The 21,880-nt window shown below is 38.4% G+C and overlaps 1 protein-coding gene across 7 annotated transcripts in view; it reads left to right on the top strand.

Moving 5' to 3' along the window:
• The window catches only part of Epha6 (EPH receptor A6), a 955,104-nt gene that overhangs the window by 775,504 nt on the left and 157,720 nt on the right, over nt 1-21,880 (top strand). For all 7 annotated transcript variants that reach the window (XM_060370600.1, XM_060370599.1, XM_060370601.1 and 4 more), the window contains one exon: nt 19,153-19,214. In XM_060370600.1, coding sequence (XP_060226583.1) covers nt 19,153-19,214 — 62 coding nt within the window. The remainder of the gene's footprint in view (nt 1-19,152; nt 19,215-21,880) is intronic.

Here is a 21,880-nt window from a genome sequence, read left to right as displayed (position 1 = left end):
TTTCTAGAGAGGTCATTTTAAAGGGCTATTTTTTCTGAGTCTGGAATAGAAAAAAAAACACTAGGATATGTTGGCTAATGCTAAATAACATGAGGGAGCAAGTGGAACTTTTAAATAGGTAATTCAGAAAAAAAAAGCATTGAAAATCTCCGTAATATTTCCTCTGTGGCTAATCTTAGAAACAGATGTTACTCCAGAGTGGCATCTCAGTCTGCCTGTCTGCACCATGAATATGACTCCTCTTCTCGTTTGCCTTTCAGAGTCTCTTCATTGTGTGACTTGTGTTAGGTTCAAAGGAAATGGTCAGTTTGCTTAGACTCTTTCTTTGCTTACCAGGAACTGAATAGCTGTAAATCTAAACACATGGTGACTCAACCACCAGATGTTTCTGAGTATATAACTAATAATGCTTAGTCTCACTTGTTTGTTTCTCAGAAAGAAACTTTAATCATTCTTAAATCCAAACCTTTCTACTTTTGTACTCCTTGCCCCTGGCTAGCTACAATACGAAATGGGTTCACAACCCCAGCTTTGTGTAAGTCACTAAAATTTCAACTGTATCATTTTCACAGCAGAGGACCCACAGTCCTGAATAAACATTAAAATGGCTCCATAGCCTATTTAACAAATGTCAAGATTTTCCTTTCTCTACTTCATGTGAAACAGTACCTGATATGAAGTTAGGGAAAATATTATATGCACTATTATCCAATCCAAAAGATTTTTTATAACACTTTAGTTGTTCAAAGTAGACTAGGAGTGATAAGTTTGAAGCCAAAGGAAGTCTCCTGCCTGGTAATGATGATGTTTTCAGCTCTGGGCCCATACAGAGAATGCAGAAAAGAAATGACATGAACGATTATGGCTAGGTGGCAGGTTTGAATGGAGTAAAGAATATGGTAAGGAAATTTAACATGAATTCAGTGCACCATGGGAAATCAACAGTAGGAAAGTATGCATTAAATTTTAAATGTGATCAAACAGCAGTTCAGGAAAATCAAATTAAACCATTTGGTTTCTTCCTATTTTTGGGCATGCTAGGAGGCTGGGGGGGAGTGGAGGCAAGGACTTTGGCCTGAGACATTTCAAACCCCGTCACTTACAGCATACCAACTACCACTGGAAATAGTTCTCCCAATGGTGATGAGTATTAAACTCCCAAAGAATATACAAAAACTGCCTTATTTTGATAAAATATCATTGTACTTAGTCTAAATGCACCTTACACAATACACTTTACAAGTAGGAGGTCTTCGGGATGGAAAACTCCTGTTACTCCATTGAAGAGGATATCTGCTGCTTATTTTGCATTTGCAAATATTGTATGATAGTACAAAAGATCCCTCTTCCACAGTACTAACTTCCAGTTTCTCCCTTCCTTGCTGTGACTTCAACCCCCCTCTCACTTCAGTCCCTAATCAAGAAGTATTTGTATCACTCTTTCAAAAGATCTCTCTTTCTCTAAAGTTTTGGCCACTGCAGTCTTTGGAAGAAAATCCAGAAGAATGGCGTCTAAGAAGAAGAGAAATTAAGTTGCAGACTCAGGCAGGTGTAGGCAGGCATCTAAGATTACTGACTGCTACCTATGTTGAGAGAAACATTGAGGGGCAAGATCTCAGATGAAATGACAGTATATTCAGCCATCAATGCACAAGAAAGATAACATCTGTGATTGTAGTGCTAGTCCATTAACAGGAAATCCCCCCCCCTTTTAAATATTTTCAACATTGGTAGTGCTAAGTTCCAGATTTTGTTTTGTTTTGTTTTAATTATTATTATTTTATACCCTAGTCATAGCCCCCTCCCTCCTCTCCCAGTCCCAACCTTTTTCCCTGATCCCTTTATCCCCCTTTCCTACTCCTCAGAGAAGGGAAGCCTCCACCCCTGACCCCTACCCCATCCAGCATATCAAGCTGTGTCAGGACTGGGCACATCCTCTTCCCCTGTGCCCTGGCAAGGTAGCACAGTAGAAAGCGTTTAAAAAGAAGGCAACAGAGTCTATGTCACAGACATCTTCCTTACTAGGAGACCTGTATAAGGATCTAGCTGCTGATCAGCTTCATCTGTGTTGGGGGCCCGGGTCCAGTCCATGCATAGTCCTTGGTTAGTGCTTCAGCCTCCACAGCCCCTGCCCACCCCCTGGGCCCTCGTTAGTTGGCTCTGTTGCTCTTCTTGTGGAGCTTCACAGTGTCCTTCTATCCTTCCCCAATTCTCCAAAAGGTCCCATGCGCTCCACCCAGTGATTGGTTGTAGGTCTCCGCATCTGTTTCCATCGGCTGCTGGGTGGAGCCACTCAGAAGACAGCTATGCCAGGCTCCTATCTGCAAGCACCGCAGAGTATCGTTAATTGTGTTTGGGATTGGCTCTCTCCCACGGGGTGAGTCTCAGGCTGGGCCAGTCACTGCATGGACATTCCTCCAATCTCAGCTCTATTTTTGTCCCTGTACATCCTGTAAATTTGGGTCAGTCGTGAGTGAAATGGTGTTCACCTCCCTCTATTAGGAGTCCTGTTAGGTTAGAGGGCTGCCCAGACACAGGGGTCTTTCCTGAGACCGATACTCCAACCAAGAACCATTCCTGGAGACAACCTAGAACCCCCTGCTCAGATGTAGCCCGTGGCAGCTCAGTGTCCAAGTGGGTTCCCTAGTAAGGGGAACAGGAACTGTCTCTGACATGAACTCAGTGGCTGGCTCTTTGATCACCTCCCTCTGAGTGGGGAGCAGCCTTTCCAGGCCATAGAAGATGACAATGAATCCAATCCTGATGAGACCTGATAGGCTAGGGTCAGATGGAAAGGGAGAAGGACCTTACCCTATCAGTGGACTTAGAGAGGGGCATGGGAGGAGATGAGGAAGGGAGGGGTTGGGAGGGAATGAAGGAGGGGGCTACAGCTGAGATACAAAGTGAATAAACTGTAATTAAAAAAAAAAAGTTAGAGGGCGGCCTCTTCAGTCTCCATGACCCCTGTTACTAGGAGTCTCAGCTAGAGTTACCCTCATATCTTCTCAAGGAGCCTACCCTGCCAAAGATCTCCATAGGTCTCCAGCCTGTCCATGCTCAGGGTTTCTCTTCTCTCTGCAAGCCCGCTGTCTTCCTGCCCCCACTCTCCCTAAGTCTGATATAGAATGTTCCCTCTCTCTTCAACCACTTCTGCTTCACAGCTCAATTAATAAGGCTCCTGACCCTGAATCTGAGTGTTTTTTTAAAACACCATTTAGAATATATTTTATAGTCAATGCAAAAGTAAGATCAAGACCCAGGTTGTATTCTGTCAGCTTGCTTATTGTTCAAAGTCAATGGGCATATAAGAGCAGGTTCATACTCTGATTCATGGACAAGTACCCCCAAAATGGGGAAATGATTTTTAAAAATTAGGGAATACAGCTTCAAAATATTATTTGAAAATATTTAAAAGTCAGAATAGAAACTAAATTAAAGATGTTATTAAAAACTGTAAACATTAGGATTGAGAAACTTCAGTACAGTTTACAAGATGAAAGCATCCTATGGGCAAGTCATTTCCGGTGGAAAGTGAGACTCGACTGTCACAACGGAACAACCGAAAACACGGTGGTTCATTAACGTCCATCCCCATGCCTAATACAGAAAATTAAGGGGAAATTGAAGACTGTAGACACTCTTCCCCAAGAAGACTGGCGTAGGTTCCTGTGTGCCGACACTTGTAAGCTTCAGAGGGGTCTCCAGGCAGCTCAGAAAGGAAGCACCTGACACTGCAGAAGTAGATACTCGGCTTTCAGCATCCTGCTCAGTGTTGGAGCTTAGTGAGGCCGCCATTACATAGACTGACGGGACACTCACAAGGGAAGAAAGCGGCTTCAGAGCGCATTTGATAGCAAACTCTTCAACATGCTCTGAATTCTTTCTTGTCTGCCAGAAAGACATGAAAAAAATCTTAAAAGAGCCTTTAAATAATCTCTCATCCATTTATATGTCTATTCACAATCTTTAAAAAGCTTTACCCTTTGACCTTAGCTAAGGCTTCTTATTAACATAAAAGCTTCCTTTTATCTATCATTTGAATAAGTTTGAATCTTAAAAATATAAATCTTACATAGCCATTTAAATTCTCACTAAAAACATACCCAGGACCTAGAAATCTTGTTTATTATTACAGATTATGCCACTTACTTTAGTTTTTTTTTAAGACACAGTCAGTTCTTTTGAAGGATGGGCTGAAGAATCATTTTCTTCTTGTGAAGAAAAATTCTAAACAGCCTTACACCGTTTGCTAATTTAGCTGGGTCTCCATGTGAATCAGCATTTAATCTTGGCATTCACTGGGGTTGTTTTATAGGTTTGTTTTCTCCCTAATTAGAGACAGCAAAGGAACATGGCTGCTCCAGTACCTCTTTTCCTCTGGAGAGCCATTCCCTCAGGGTGGAATGCATGCCCTGTTGGGCAGCTGGGCCACTTAAGAACATGAGTAAGAGAGAGACCAGCCCTGGAACAAATAAGTCTCCATTCAGCACTCACTCTTCTGCTTTGTAGGGCAAAGCACAGCAGAAGCCGCACTCTGACAAAAATGTGGGCTTTTCAGGGTTCTTTGCACAGACGGCTTTCAGACTGTGCACTTAGCTAAACTGAACTTTGAGAAAGAAAACTTAAAACATCTTGTAGAAGTTGCAGCAGAGGTTTGGATTTAAATAGTAACTTCTCCAGGTGGGGAGAAGGCAGGCAGTGATATGTGATGCCTATAGCAATTGTTTCCTCATTTTAATTAAAAGCTCGTCATAAGTAACCTATATAGATGGTATTATAGGCAGGAATCTGAGTCTGTAGGGCACCTGACAGAGTGTCCCAGGAACTTGTTGAAAAATCCAGGTTCGTATGTCCAAGGGCAATGAACTAGACAAGGAGAATATGGCTAGAAATAGAAATAAAGACGGTGTAAAAAGGAACTACATTATCAGGATAAGAGTGAGCACGCAAGCTGAGGGAGAGCATGTGCCCCAAAACCTCTTTGCAGGAACTACACACTTCTGCATAACTCATTCACAAAGCACCCTAAGCACAAAGAAGGCAACAATTAAAAATTAGGGCATGGAACTGAACAGAGAGCTCTAAAAAAAAATGCAAATACCCAGGAACATTTTTTTTTAATGTTCAAAATCCTTAACCATCAGGGAACTGCAAACTAAAATTACCTTAAGATTTTATCTAAGCCCTGTCTGAATGACTAAGAACAGTAAAACAAATAACAGCAAATGATGCTGTGGATGTGGGGACATGGGAGCAAGGAACACTTATTGACTATTGGTGAGAATCAATGGAGAGGCTTCTCAGAAAGCTAAAAACTACCATATGATACAATAGCACTCTTGGAATGTCTCAAAGTACTGCATATCCTACTGCAGAGATACTTGGCCACAGTGAGCAGCTCACTGTGCAATAGCCAGGAAAAGCAAACAACCTATACGTCTACCAGCTGGTGAATGGGTGATGAAATATGGTTCATATATACAATGTATATTCATGTACTTTGAGCTCAGTGTACATGTACATCAAATGTAGCGTTCAACTGTAAAGAAGAATGGAATTATGAGACTCTTAGGTTACAAATACAAAACAAAGCTAAAAAGGAGCTGGAAATAATCATTCTGAGTGAAGTAACCCAATTAAAGTAAGACAAATTCCACACACTTATGTGGCTGATAGCTTTGAATCTTTAGCTTAGTTTGAATTGAAGTACTCATAATGGGCAAAGCATAAATAAATGAATAACTCATAAAAGGTCATGGTGTGGGAAGATTTTATGGAAAGACAGAATCCAAGTAGTACGACGGGAGAAAAGGAAAGGTTAAACTGGGTAGTGAGTGGGAGCACGGGGCAGAAGAGGGGGTGTGGAGGAGGATAACTAACACCATGTGTTAATTTCAGTGTAGTTTTCATCAATCTCCATCCCGCCATACTAGGATAGACTCAATATATGCTGTAGATATTTGTTTTATTCTAAATTTACTGGCAATTTTCTGTTGGGAAATGATACAGAAAATTGCATAACCACGTAACATATCACTTACGTAACCAAAGACAGTTTGGAAACCAGAAGGACAACATCTTATCACCACTGGGAAAAACAGAGCTTCCTGCTAACCTTTTAGAGACTCTTAAAGAATTCAGGGTGTATCAGCACCTCCAACGCCTTCCCCAGAGGAGTTGAAAGAATGTTTAATATTACCACTCTTAAAATTTCTCATATATGCCCCTTACAAGTGAAATTATGTTTGCTTAAGTCCCATATGAGAATATGAAGAAAAATGTTTTTTTTAAAAAATCAATGTACAATAGAGTCTTAAAATGATTGTCATAAAGTGTTGTTTGGAATGTAGGAGAAGAAAAAAAATCTCAAGATTTTTTCCAGCTGTTTTTCTTATGACTTACTTGCTAGTCATATAAATTATCTTCAGTAGCCACGGAAGCCTTCCAAATGACTAATGGAGACTCCAGTGTCATTTCAAGGTTCATCAACATGGACAAGAATTTGGGCTCTGAAAATTATTGTTCAAGCCCTGGCTTTGCTGCTTAAAACCTCAATACATCAATGAGCTCACTTCTTAAACCAATCTAATAATTGCCTTCACTATAGGAATACTATGAGGATGAAATTAGTTTAAAAATGAGAGTCCTTAGGACAATGCCTAGCACATTAATAAACATACAAAAGTTGCTTATTATGTATGTGCTGATTTACTAGTATATATTTATAAATTATTTACATAAAATGTTTTTATCTAAATAAGGCCTAGTAATATGGATCAGCCAGTAAAATACTTTACTTGCAAATCTGAGGAAGCTCAGTTTGGACCCCTGAAACCCATGTGAAAAGCCAGGGATGGATGTGTGGAAAGACAGTTGAGAGGATAAGAACACTTGAAGTTTTTCAGAGGACTGGGATTCAGTTCTGCACAAAAAGTGAGTGCTTCACTACTGCCCTTAACTAGAGCTCCAGGGAATTTGATGACATCTTCTGGCCTCTGTGAGTACCAACATGTGGAGAGACAGAAACAGAGAGAGAGAGACAGAGAGGAGAAAAGAGAGGGGAAAAAAGTAAGAAAAGAAGAACCTTTGCCAAAAAATGCATAATAGTATAAGCCTGTATTTCACAATAAGTCAGAGATGGGAGAATTCTTGGAGCTCTTATACAGCCAGCCTAACCAATTGGTGAGCCCCAGGTGAAATATCCCATCCCCAAAAGTAAGGTGACAAACTTTTCAAAAAGATATGTAGCATCAACCTTTGGCCTCTATATCATGGGCATTTATGGACACATGCACACACTCATGAGGGAAATACATGAGAAATAAAGCTACATTAAATCTTTGGAAAGCAATAAGTAAAACTCAATTTCAAACATATGCTCTTAACATGGTTATTATAATTATTACATTACTCTAATAAATATGGATACAATTCAAACTCTAGAAAGCCAGTATTAAAAGTTAAAAAAAAAAAGCACTGGAGAGTCTGAAAGGAGTCAAACGAGGATATAGAAGGTGGAATTGATTTAAACAAGTTATAAGCATATGTGAAATTCTCTAACAGAAATCAGAAAATACGGAGATTAACAAATGGATCAGTGGTGAAAAGTATGAAATGCTCTTCAGGAGGAAGCATGTTTACTTCCCAGCACCCATGTCAGGTGATTCACAGCTGCATGTGACTCCAGCTACAAGGGATTCAATGCCTCTCGCCTCCACTGGAATCTACACTCATGCACATACCACATAAACACACACACATATGCACATACAGAGAAATGCACACATATATACACACTTTTAAAAATTAAATAATTGTTAAGTAAGATATTCAAAGATAAAAAGTCTATACTGTTAAAATTATGTAATTCGGTCCATGCATTCCACTTCTCCTAGTGAAAGCCAACATACCATTGGGTACTTTCAACAGTCATTTCTATCATCTATGTGACATTTGGAGACAAGAAGAATTTTGCCTGTATGGTAATTTCTAGCAGGAAGAAGAATATTACTGAATAATGTGGAGCACATTGACACAGATGACATGTCTCAGCTCTACAGAACTGCAGAAAATGGGATTTGGTTGGGATTTTGCTGTTGGTAAGGTTGATTGGTTTGTTGGTTGTTTTTTAGCTGCACACCACTCATTTTCTCTTAAGTAAATCCCGACTAAGAACTGTTATTGTTTTCATAAATGGAGATACTCCTTCCTAATTTATACTCAGTTGTTTTTGTCCCTGGATGCTATGTTTTATTCTTTAGCAATTCTCTGAGAGCATTGGAATCAACTCTGAAGTTTAAAAAAGGAAATAAAAAAAAAACATTGAACAAAATGTATCTGGTTATTAATAATCAAAAGTAGTGATACAGCCAGACATTGTGGTGCACACCTTTAATCCCAGCACTCAGGAGGCAGAGGCAGGAGGATCTCTGTGTGTTCAAGGCTAGCCTGGTCTACAATTCAAGTCCAGAACCTCCAAGAGTCTATTAAACAGAGTAAACTCTGTTTCAAAAAAAAAAAACAAGACAAAGAAAAAAAGGAGTATTGGCCTGTCTTGGAAGACACACATAGCTGGTGAAAGAATAAGAAACTCCTGGTAGAAGCTGTTTTTCTTTTTCTTTTTATTACTTACAGTTTATTCACTTTGCATCCCAGCTGTAGCCCCCTCTTCCACCCCTCCCAACCCACTCTCCCTCCCTCATCTCTTCCTATGCACTTCTCCAAGTCCACTGATAGGGGAGGACCTCTGACCCTAGCCTATTAGGTATCAGCAGGACTGACTGCATTGTCTTCCTCTGTGGACTAGTAGGGCTGGTTCCTCCCCAGGGGGAAGTGATTAAAGAGCCAGCCACTGAGTTCATGTCAGAGACAGCCCTTGTTCCCCTTACTAGGGAACCCACTTGGACACTGAGCTGCCATGGGCTACATCTGTGCAGGGGTTCTAGGTTACCTCTATGCCTGGTCTTTGACTGAAGTATCAGTCTCAGAAAAGATCCCTGGGCCCATATAGTGAAACTTTGACCTCTTCCTTTCCGATTTGTATCCCCTTGATCTCCTTTAGTTGTCTTATTGATCTAGCTAGGATTTCAAGTACTACGTTGAAGAGATATGGAGAGAGTGGGCAGCCTTGTCCTGTCCCTGATTTCAGTGGGATTAGTTTAAGTTTCTCTCCATTGAGTCTGATGTTGGCTATAGGCTTGCTGTATATCACCTTTACTATGTTTAGGTATGTGCCTTGTATCCCTGATTTCTCCAAGACTTTAAACATGAATGGGTGTTGGATTTTATCAAATGCTTTTTCAGCATCTAAGGAGACGATTATGTGGTTTTTCTCCTTCAGTTTTTTTTATATGGTGAATTACATTGATGGATTTCCATATGTTGAACCACCCTTGCATGCCTGGGATGAAGCCTACTTGGTCATGGTGGATGATATCTTTTATGTGTTCTTGTATTCAGTTTGCAAGTATTTTTTATCAGTTACATTTTATTAACTCTGTATCCCAGCCATGTCCCCATCCCTCATTCCCTCCCAGTCCCTCCCTCCCTCCCTCATCTCCACCATGCCCCTTTCCAAGTCCACTGATAGGGGGGACCTCCTCCCCATTCATCTGATCCTGTTTTATCAGGTATCTTCAGGACTGGCTGCAAAGCCCTCCTCTGTGGCCTAACAGGACTGCTCCTCCCTTCGGGGGTGGGGAGACCAAAGAGCCAGTCATTGAGTTCCTGTTAGAAATAGTCCCTGTTCCCCTCACTTTGGGAAACCAATTGGTTACTGAGCTACCACAGACTACATCTGAGCGGAGGTTCTAGGTTATATCCATACATGGTCCTTGGTTGAATGTCAGTCTCAGAAAAGACCCTGTGCCCAGATATATTTGGTCCTTGTGGAGCTCCTATCCTTTCCCCATCAGACTAACTCCCCTTCTTTCTTATGATTCCCTGTACTCTGCCAAAGGTTTGGTCATGAGTCTTTGCTTTGAAAACACTGCTAGTTAGAGTCTTTCAGATGCGCTCAGTAAACTCCTGTCATACGTTCAATGCACATCCCATCTGTCTTTCTAAATGAGGATTGATCATCTTACCCCATGTCCGCTCAATTGATTATCTTTTTTAGGTGTATAGATTTCATTATGTTTATCATATCTTATAGGTCTATATAAGTGAGTATATCCCATGTTTGTCTTTCTCCTTCTGGGATATTTCACTCAGAATGATGGTTTGCACGTATTTTATTGAGTATTTTTGCATCAATGTTCATAAGAGAGATAGGTCTGAAGTTCTCTTTTTTGTTGGGTCTCTGTGTGGTTTAGGTATCAAGGTGACTGTGGCTTCATAGAATGAGTTTGGTAATGTTCCCTCTGTTTCTATTTTGTGGAATAGTTTGAAGAGAATTGGTAGAATTTTGTGCTGAAACCATCCTGCCCAGGGCTTTTATTGGAATGGAGACTGTTGATGAATGCTTCAATTTCCTTGGGGTATATACGGTTATTCAATCTTTCTACCTGATTGACTTAATTTTGGTAGATGGAATCTATCAAGAAAGTTGTCCATTTCTTTTAGATTTTCAAATTTTGTGGCATATAGGCTTTTGTAATAAGACCTAATGGTTGTTTGGATTTCCTCAGTGTCTGATGTCCCCCTTTTGGATAGTTTCTCTCTGCCTTTTTGGTTTGGCTAAGGGTTTGTCTATCTTGTTGATTTTCTCATGAACCAGCTCTTGGTTTCATTGATTCTTTGAATAGTTTTATTTGTTTCTAATTGATTGATTTCATCCCTGAGTTTTGATTATTTCCAGCCATCTGCTCTTCTTGGTGTATTTACTTCTTTTTTTTTTTTTTCCCTAGGGCTTTCAGTTGGGCCATTAAGTTGCTTGTATGAGATGTTACAAATTTCTTCTTGAAGGCACTTAATGCTATGAATTTTCCTCTGAGCACAGCTTTCATTGTGTCCCACACTCACTTTCTCTTTCCCTTACCCTTTAGAAAAGGGGAAACCCACCACCAACCTACCCCAGCACAACAAGTCACATCAGGACTGAGTGCATCCTCTTCCTAGGTAGCCTGGCAAGGCATACCCACTAGTGGAAGTAATTGAAAAGCATGCAAGAGGATCCATGTCGGAGACAGACCCCACTTCCCTTACTAGGGTACCCACAAGAAGACAAAGTTGCCCATTGGGTACATATGTGTAGGGGGCCAAGGTCCAATCCATGCATGCTCCTTTGCTGTTGCTTCAGTCTCTGAAAACTCCCCTGGGTCCAGGTTAGTTGGCTCTGTTAGTCTTGTGTAGTTCCTGTCCCCTCCAGAGCCTTCCCCCCACTCTTCCACAAGGCTCCCTGTGTTCTACCCAGTATCTGGCTGTCAGTCTCAGCATCTGTTTCTATCCCCTGCTGGGTGGGGCCTCACAGAGGACAGCTACTATAAACTTCCATCTGCAAGCATTGCAGAGGTTATTAATAGTGTCAGGAGTTGACTCTCTCTTAGTGTGGGTCTCAGTTTGAGCCAGTCATTGATGGGATATTTCCTCAATCTCTGCTCTATCTCTATCACTTCATATGTTGTAAGAAGGGTAAATTTTCGGTCAAAATTTTGTCCACAGTTTCTTTATCCATTCTTCAATTGAGGGCCATCTGGGGTGTTTCATTTCTGGTTATTATAAATAAAGGTACAACAAACACAGCTACACCACTCCTGGGCATATACCCAAAGGATGCTCCACCATACAAGGACATTTGCCCAACTATGTTCATAGCAGCTTTATTCATAATAAAGCCAGAAACAGGAAGTAACAAACCTTCTTCATTGTAAAAAAAAAAAAAAAAAAAAAGAAAAACATTCCTTAGCTTAAGATCCAGTAGCTGCCAGTCTGGAAGGTAATATATACTGGAGATGTATACACTGATTCATTCATGCCATTACTGGGTGATTCTAAATTTACTATTGAATACTTGGATGGTTTTTCTCCCTGCTGTGACCAAATACCTAACAGGAAGTAACACAGGGGTGGAGAGGTTTATTCTCCCTGACTCTTCAGAGGATAGAGCCCATTGTAAAAGTGAAGGCATGGCAGCCTGTGAGTGTCTGCTCACATCATAACAGAGCAGGAAATTAAAAAGAAAAATGCTATGCAGAGTTTTCCTTTTCCTTTTGTTCCTTTTGTTCATCCTAGCCCCTCAGTTCAAGGAACAGGGCTGCCCAGATTTAAGGTAGGGCTTCCTGAAAACACCCTCAGTGACACACCTGAAAGTATGCCTCACTAATGCCCTAATTGTTTCATAGTCCAGCTAAGATGATAATCAAAACTAACCACGACAAGTTCACTCCTTTTCAAGTTGACACTCCAGCACAGCTCTATAAAGTAAAACATTCCACTGTTAGCTTCTATATGTTTCCTGACGCAAAATGCACTTAGCCTATCTCATTCTCTTTAAATGCTAGTGAGGAAGTGAAAAAAAAAAAAGGGAACCCTTATCCTTGTTCTTGGGATTAAATTGTCTAGACACTATGGAAATCAGTGTAGGTGCTCCTCAAAAATTAAAGATACAAGTAGCATCAGCCTGACGTATACCACTTAAGGGTTTGTACCCAAAGAACTCTAAGGCAATTTATAGCAGAGATAGCTCCACATCTCTACTTATTGCAGGAGCTAAGTCATGAAATCAGGCTAGAAGTTTGTCAACAGATGAATGAAAAAAATGTGGTGTATATACACAAAAGAGTTTTCTTCAGACATAAGAAAGAATGAAATTATGTTATACATCAGAAAACAAATGCAACAGTAGATCATCACAGTAAGCAAAATAAGTCAGATGTAGGCAAAACAATGCACACTTTCTGTCATTTGTGGATTTTAGAAATTTTTTCTTTTATTAGAACATCCAAGTTCATCGATTGTCTATTTGTGATAGCAATGAAATAGAACCAACATAGATGTTTATCAACAGATGAATGCATAATGAAAGTGTAGTAAAGATACAAAATGCATACATATTCAGCTGGAAAAGCAATCATAAAATTTGCAGAAAATAGATGAATTTAGAATGTATACAATTAAGTGAGCCCACTCAAAATCAGAAAGAAACAATGGATATAGTGTATGTATAAATGATATTACATAAAAAAATTTGTGAGTGTAATGAAGTATAGTTTTTAGAAAGGAGAGCAAGAATGGAAATGTTAGGTGATGAGAAAGTACTGAACAAAAGAACACATGAGACATACAAGAGGCCCCTAATATTCTTATAGATACATAAAGCCCTGTGTATGTGTGCATGTGTCTCTGTACGTATGTGTGTCTGTGTATGTCTGTCTGTTTGTGTTTGCATGTGAGTGACTGTGTATCTGTGTATCTCTGTGAGTCTGTGAGTGAAATAAAAGAAGAAAAGGGACTAGAAGAAAAGAGACTAATGCAAGGAGAGCAAATATTAAGGGAGAGGAATAAAAGGAAATATGAGGAATTAATATGCTATAAATACATGATAAACTTGAGAGAAATTGCCTATGAAAAGACATACAATGAGCATATAGTAATAAAAAAATACCTACACACAAAACCAAAAAAACTGGTTATATATTTTCAATGTGGACTATTATTCAGTTCTAAGGAAAAAGTTCAATAACAGTATTTTCTGCAAAATGAAAATGGATGGAGTGAAAATGTATAATACCAATGTCAGAAAGAAAAAAAAACACATGTCCTTCCTCACATGTGAGTCCTAGCCTATAAGTTCGACATGTATATATAAGTAAACAAATATACATGTGATTATAGTATAACATGTATATCATAGAAAAGACAACAAGAAAGTGTAAGTGTAAAAAAAGACAAAATTCTCACTAATGAGTTCACAAATACAGGGTACTTTGTATAAGTGCTTTGGATGTTTTCTCGGGATTTAGTACATTTTACATGCTACATAAATCCTTTAATGAACAATTTCCACATAAGGAGCTGTTTCCTTACTATGATACATGAATTTTAAATTATATTTTCAGTAAATATTTCTATAGACTGTAGTTTTTTATAAGTACTTTTAAATTTAGCATATTTTAATCTTTAAAAAAAGAATTATGATAGCCGGGCATGATGGCACAGGCCTTTAATCTCAGCATTCAGGGAGGCAGAAGCAGGCACATTGCGAGTCCAGGACAACTAAGGCTACATAAAGAAAGCCTGTCTCATGAACTGATTGGCCTGCTCTTTGATCACCTCCCCCTAATGGGGGAGCAGCCTTACCAGGCCACAGAGGAAGACAATGCAGCCACTCCTGATGAGACCTGATAGAGTAGGATCAGAAGGAAGGAGAGGAGGACCTCCCCTATCAGTGGACTTGGGGAGGGGCATGAGTGGAGAAGGGAGAGGGAAGGTGGGATTGGGAGGAGAGGAGGGAGGGGTTTATGGGGAGATACAAAGTGAATAAAGTGTAATTAATAAAAATTAAAATAAAAAAAGCCCATCTCAAAAAAAAAAAAAAAAACAAGAGCAAAGCCAAAGAATTATAGTTACTTAAATCCATAGAATGTGAAGGCAATTAGAAGCACATATAAAATATCATAATTTTTGAAAACTCTGGGAAATTCAAAGAGTAATGTGCCAGGTATTTGAACACACTGAGAAGGGTCTTTATTTGTTTCACTGTGTATGTTATAATTCTGACTTTTGTCATTGTTGATGAATCTGACCCTGAAACACATTGCTTGGCCACAGTGGCTTTCTGGATCCTATATGCAGGCTCCCACGACCCTTATCTTCATTTTGCATGCCTGAAAAGTAACACCTAGAACAAGTTCTGTTGCCCATTCCCTGGCTCCCTTAGACCATAGCTGCAGAGGCCTTAGTGATCCCTCCTGCCTGCGTGTGGGGAAAAACCTATCCGGGAAGCCAGTTTCAACCCTGGTGTTCTAAAACCTTTTTTTTTTTTTTTAAGTATTCTGTTATCTAATGAATTTACACTCATATCCTGAGTCTCTTAGTGGGTGAAATTTTGCAATCCAGTATTCCCTAATTACCCCAGTATAAATTCTATTCTCTCTCTTTAGTAGCTCTGATCTTTTTTAACTATTACAAATTTCAAATGCTTTGCCTGCACCTGACTTTGTTATAACTTCAAAGTTACTCATTTGCCAAGTTACACGTTTTTATACTTTACTCTGCTCTCTCCAGCTATGAATCTAAGAGCAGTGAGCAGTAACCACAGATAGTATACTGCCTTGAGAGTTTCTCACTCGCACAACTTAGTTCATTACTTTTGAATTCAGCTTCACTAAGATTTTCAGGGTACAGATAGAATACAGTGATTCTTTTCTAACATGTAACCTGAGTGGTTTCCAATCCAATCCCTGTTAACATCCTCAGTGAGGGATTTTGGTACCACAGAGGGAGGCAGAGATCACTGTGTTCAACAGAATAAACACTGCCTTCTCTCACTCCAGTGTGCAATATAAACTGGTGGACTTTAGAGAGGCTAAGGGAATGATGGTGATTACCAACATCTGCGATGAGTGACAGTGGTTGAGAGATAAGTGGGTAGTAAATCATATAGGAGCAAAAAGTTCTGTTGGGCTATAGCCTAGTAGACAGCGTGGAAAGATGCATTGTGTGCTTCAAAATTCTGGGAAAGGGTTTTGACTGTTTTCACTATAAAGAAATACCACAGGTTTAAGGAAATAGATATTTTATATATTGAAACATCAACAGTACTGAAACATCACATAGTACCCAATATGTATGTAGTTTTTATGTACAAGTATTAAAATATTACATTAAAAAGGAATTAAAATTTCATGTATATATGAAAAATAACTTAAGATTCAAAGTCATTGAGGATGAGTTATATTTAGGAGAAGTTCTGATACTTACCAGGAAACATTTTAAAAGTAAAACAGTTCCTCCAATTTTCATAGTTATCCTGTGAGTAAAATCAATAATTTAATATATTACATCTTTTTAGATTTATATTATCCATATATGTGGAAAGCAGTACATGGATAAGAAAATTATTTCAGTTAGTTATAATCAAACCCAGAGGATATTATAATTGTAATTCACTATCTATAAAACAGGCAGGGAGGAAGAATAGATTAAATAAATGGCTCAAGAAGTGCTGAATTGCATGTGAGCAGAAAAAAATTACCAGCACTCTGTCAATCCAAGTTATCACTGCAAGTTTATAACCTGGTAGACAAAATATAGACATGATCGAATGTTTAAATAAACTAGAATGATTTAAATCTGTAATAGAGTTCTAAGGTTGTTGAGATTTGTTTCGATTCTTCATTTTACTGGCTGCACATTAGAAATTGCTGAACTGATTCAAAACACCACTTCCAGCACAGACTCATTACTTATATAAAAATGGCAAATTTCTCTAATCCCTTTTATCACAAATCTTCTCTGAAGAAAATCTATTTCACCAGCGAATATTTCCACTGAGATCTATATGAGAAATTTAAAGAATATCTTTGTTTTCTTTTCTTTAATACCATCATGAAAAGAGTTGAATATTATGATCGTATGGATTCCATAAACCTCCTTTATCAAAGTCATTGTAGGTGTTAAGAAGTATTTTAATATATAGACATATATATAATCAAGTCTATACATATATGCGAATGAAAGAGAATATTTATTGTTGTCTATAAGAGAAAAAGATGATAAAGGAATTTTGAAATTATCTTCAGAAGTTAAACTTGTCACTGGTAGATTTTAAGGGTACCAAAAGTACCTCCAAAAGAGTTATAGACAGAAACAAGCCCAGAGTTCTTTGTGCTCACAGGGCTAAGAATCTTGCCGAAACAACTCAGTGTTGATTTTGGAAGGATAATGATACCGTTAAGAAAACATGAGTTGATTTTATGAAGTACATAGTACTCTTCTATCTATAGGAAGTGAGCTTGAGAAACCCAGTGAATGAGGACACAAGCCTCTACAGGAAAAAAGCGAAAACAAAACAATTTGAAAAAGGCCAGGCATAGCACGTTGTAGCATACAGAACAGCAGCGATGGGAGTCTGTGGGAAATAGCAGCACAAAACCTAGCAAGGATATGCAGTGTTTAAATTCTGGAAGGAGGAGCTGCACGCTGTGGTAGTATTGCAGAGAGGAGCAAGTTAAGAAATAACTCTGACACGTGAAAACCAAAGTGAGAAATAGAAGGCAGAAGCAAAATGGAACAAGTGAAAGTGACAGACAGCTGGTAGAGCTAAGGGTAGCGAGGCAGGTTAGGAAAATGGCACCCTTCATTGGAGGGAATGGTTGAACAGACTAGACTGAGAGCTATCATCTCTTCGGAGATGCAACTATACCATAAAGGTTCAAAGATCCAAAGCACCAAACAGGACGCCTAAGATTGCCACTTAGATTTGGGCTCAAGAAATACTGTTTACCTTTCTAATCCTCCATTTCCTTATCTATGTAATGGGGATGAAACAATACAAGGAAGTGTTTACAAGCTCTTTGATTCTAATAAGACTCACACTATTGAGGAATAGATACTTAAAAATAAACACTTGACAGCAATAGTCGAGATAGTACAGATCTGAAGATACAGAGTGGGTTAATTAGGGCACCGAGAGAAGTAATTGCAACATTCCTCCTTAACACCCATCACCCACTTCCGTTCTAACTTGATTTATTCGCTCAGAATTTGGTGTTGAGGTACAAAGCTGGCTTCTTTATTTTACCCACTTTCTTACCTAAGTGTTGGCCTTAGATTTTTACCTCTGGGATCCCTAAAACCAATGGACAAATAAAAGACAAAACGACAAGTTTTCGGGTTCCAAACCGGGTCTTCTTGATCCTGGTCTATGAGAGCGCTGACAGTTCGTCTCACCTCTGTATTTGCTGATAAAGTTCCTTCTTCATATGGGTAAGATTAATAGTGTTGAGGGGCATTATAGAACAGAAGTTAATATTCTCTCCAAATGAAAAAATTCCTTAGATTTGAATTCTATGCATGATAAATTTGGAGCTTTATTGCACCTTTTAACCTTTAGCTCATCTTTCTTTAAAATATATATTCAAATGTAAAATCTAGCATTTGCATACATTGAAGCAATTTATGATGGCTACCCTTTCTAACCTTCAAGGCTGTAAGTTCAGAAAAAAAGGCTTGAAATATGAGTCCAACATTTTCATCATTGGCATTGGCACAGTTTCTTTCCAGATCATTTTTGTATCACAAAAATAGCCATGTGCCATTCACAATGAATCATCAAGAGTTCTAATAAGAAATAAAAAAAAAAATGTATAAAGAAAGAGTAAGCATTGATAGATTCCTATTTCAGGTAAGGATCATTTTCCGCTCAATTGAAAATTTACCTTTTAAACATGTGCAACTGAAAAAAGTAAATGCATTCCCTTCTTTGAAACAAATCAAAGTTATTTATGTCAAATACTCTACCTAATAGAGACTTATTGGAAACTATAACAATTGATGTGATAAAAGGAGAAATAAATGATGCTCGCTTTCTGATCCCTGCTTCTGCACTAGACAAGAAGTCAGTGTTACCTGTTTCTCATGCACTGCCATTGTCCTGCCGATCAAATCTGTGTCCAATAAAGAGATAATCAGGCATGCGTACAGATCCTACCCAGCGCACAACATTTATCAATCTATTGAAAATTATTCTGCTTGGAATCCCTTAAAAGCGGTTTATAGCGGGTCTTTTATAAGTGCTCAAATGGGGATTTATGAATTGCGCCTTTCTGCTTTGATTTAGAAATAATTTTAGAACTACCCACTCTAGTGTAAGTCAGGAAAAAAAGTGCTACAACATCATGGAAGCTGTGCCAAACTGCAAGAAAACATCAGTGACTGCTTAAACAATGACGGGAGCGTGTCGGTTTTTATTCGTGGAAAAACTAGAACACGATAGGAACATAGTCTCTATAAGCAATCACATTAATAAAAGCATGTTCAACTCCTTTGTAACTCAGATTGTAATCCATGTCCCTTTAATGAACTCAAAAACAAATAATTCTATAGAGATACAGAAAGTTGAATATATGAGCAAACTTTCATAGAAAATGTTGAAAATTTAAGTTCATCTTTTTAAAATACAAATAACTTAGCTACTGCAGCTGGAAAAGCCTACGGCAGCACATCTCTCTGCAACAGCTCTAATCGGGTGTGTCTCTTGCTTCCTTGCAGGCCGACCAGTAATGATCGTGGTAGAGTACATGGAGAATGGATCCCTAGACTCCTTTTTGCGGGTGAGGTGCTCTTTTCTGATGCTATTTAAAAAGCTATTCTGAGATCTAGACTTGAGTTCATTTATCATGAATTAATTTTTGCATAATGTTATGCAAGGGTTTTCTGTGGAGAATGGCAGCATTTTTTCTGGGTGCATTTCTCTGATTCTGTGATGCATTAACACATTACTGAGGGGATAGGGTATACACACAGAATTATAATTGATTTCACATATAAATATACTTGACATGTATTATATATACATATATATATATATATCAAATGATTCTACTCTGAGTAAAGAAGTAAAAAATAAAACTCAACTGCCACTCACAGCTATTCATGAAGGCATATCTCACTTGACAACTTAGTATATTTTGTAGATTTTTCTAAAGTGCTGAGCCTTTACGTTACTGTACATTTACCAAAATTCTGCCAAATTAGTCCCTCATGTTCATTTGACTATTTAAAGTACAAAAGAAAGAATAAGATTCCCTCAGCAGTGTTGTATTTAAAAAAAAAAAAAACTTAAAACTCATTCTGCTTAAGACGACTTCACATGACTACATAGTGCAACAAAATAAAGAAAGAAAATGTTGTAACATTATTTTTTAAAGTGTATTCATCACATGTTAAGATTTAAAGCACCACAATAAGTTTGGAAAATATACATTGATAGTGAAAAATAAAATAAAAATATTCACTGCATTAAATGTTTTTAATCCCCAGAAGAGGTGACATGTTTGCACACCAGTGTACTCTTTAATATAAGAATTATCTGTGCTTATGAAATGGCTAAGTTTTTCCATTTGAATTGTGTTGTCTTTCTTTTTATTTTCACCTCATTTTTGTTCTGTGCTATTTGTACATTTTTTATTTGCATCTAGTCTATCCGCCATGATCTCATTTCCACGTGTTTTGCTTGATTCCTAGTCTCTTCCAACTGCTCTCAATGTTGGTGGGAAATATGTAGATGTAACTATGTATGTATACATGTACACTGTGACTTGACTCGATGTCCAGATTCAATTACTGAAGTTGAATTCAGCAATATCTTTGGGTTGTAATAAATAGAAAGTACTTCCACAGCACACTCTGAACCAAGCGTGCTCTTTAAGGCAAAATGAAATTCATAGTTTGGCGACATGAAATGCTTGTTCCCTATTGTGTCTTCATTGAAATGAAGATAAGGTTCTCAAAATTTGAATTACCAATGACCAATAAACATATCATCTCTATCCACTGAAGAAATTTAAATACAAACTGCCTTGAGATCCCATGTCACTCTGGTCATCACAGCATTCAAGAAAAAAAAATAGTAAGTGATGGGAAGGGACAGAAGGGAGCCGCTCATACCCTGCAGGTGTGAACGTAAACTCATCCGGTCACTATGGACATCAATATGAAGTTAATAAAAAAAAAAAACCTCAAAATAGAGCCACCACTGACCCCACTATGTCACCCTGTGTACTTATTTGAAGGACTCCAACTCAGTCCAGCACCGAAATGTTTCCACATTGGTGTATATTGCAGCATGAGTCAAAACATCTCAGTGACAAAACCAGCCTGTGTGTCTGTCCACAGAGGAGCAGCTACAATGTGCTGTCTATAGGCAGTAGAGCTTTTCCATCATAGACAAGAATGAATTTCAAAAAATTGGATACAACTTAAAATAGTCATATTAAGCTACTTGTCATCTCAGAATGACGAATATCATGTTTTTCTCTCATAGGGTATTTTAGTCACTGTTACTTTGCTGTGAAAAAGAAAAATGCCACAACCAAGGCAACCATTATAAGAGAAAGCATTTAATTGGTGGCTTGCTTACAGTTTCAGAGGCTTAGTCCATTATCGTCATGGCAGGAAGTCTGGTGTCAAGCAAGCAGGCATTGGAGTAGAAGCTGACAACTATGTCCGGATCCGTAAGCAGAGAGAGCTGGAGACTCTGGGCTTGACATGGGCTTTTGACACCTCAAAGGCCATGCGCTTCCATACACTACCTCCCAAAAGGCCACATCTTATAATTCTTCAAATCCTTTCAAATAATGCGCTATTTGGTGAATAAACATATGAGCCTATGGGGGACCTTATTATTCAAACATATGTGTCCTAGATTCTACATAGATGCATAAAGTCATATCTGTATATGGGACATAAAAGTCAAGATGAAGCTGTCTAGGGGAAAATGGAACTGATGGGAGAAGAGGGGGAAAGGAGAGGGCCAGGGTGATTATGGGGGTGACAGCTCAGTGTACCTTATACACATGGAAGAAAGTGTTCTTATATAACCCAGTACTAGTTACAATGAATAAATGCCAATGGGGAGACTAATTATTAATTTTAAGATAGAAAATTATAGAAGTGGATTCATAAACACAAATGTCTTTTAAAGTAAACATTAGTGATACTTTTAAAAGTTTGTGAGCATGTTAGCTCATATTTTTTTTTAATTTCAGCAACTCAGAATCTGAGGCAGGAGGATTACCTATAGTTAAAGGCCAGACAGGGCTACATAGGGATACATAGTTAGCCCTAGTCTCAAAAATATATTGAAAAAATGCAAAAGGATGACAATAAGAATGAAGAAAACTGCAGCCACTAACATCTGACCCGTTTTTAGCATCCTGTTCCCTTTGTGATCATAACCCTTCCCTTCCAAGAGCTCAAAGAGTACCATATAAACTCA

Source organism: Meriones unguiculatus, chromosome 17 (assembly GCF_030254825.1).
Source record: "Meriones unguiculatus strain TT.TT164.6M chromosome 17, Bangor_MerUng_6.1, whole genome shotgun sequence".
NCBI lineage: Eukaryota > Metazoa > Chordata > Mammalia > Rodentia > Muridae > Meriones > Meriones unguiculatus.
Note: the sequence above shows the minus strand (reverse complement) of the source record. Positions and strands in the feature narration are given on the sequence as shown.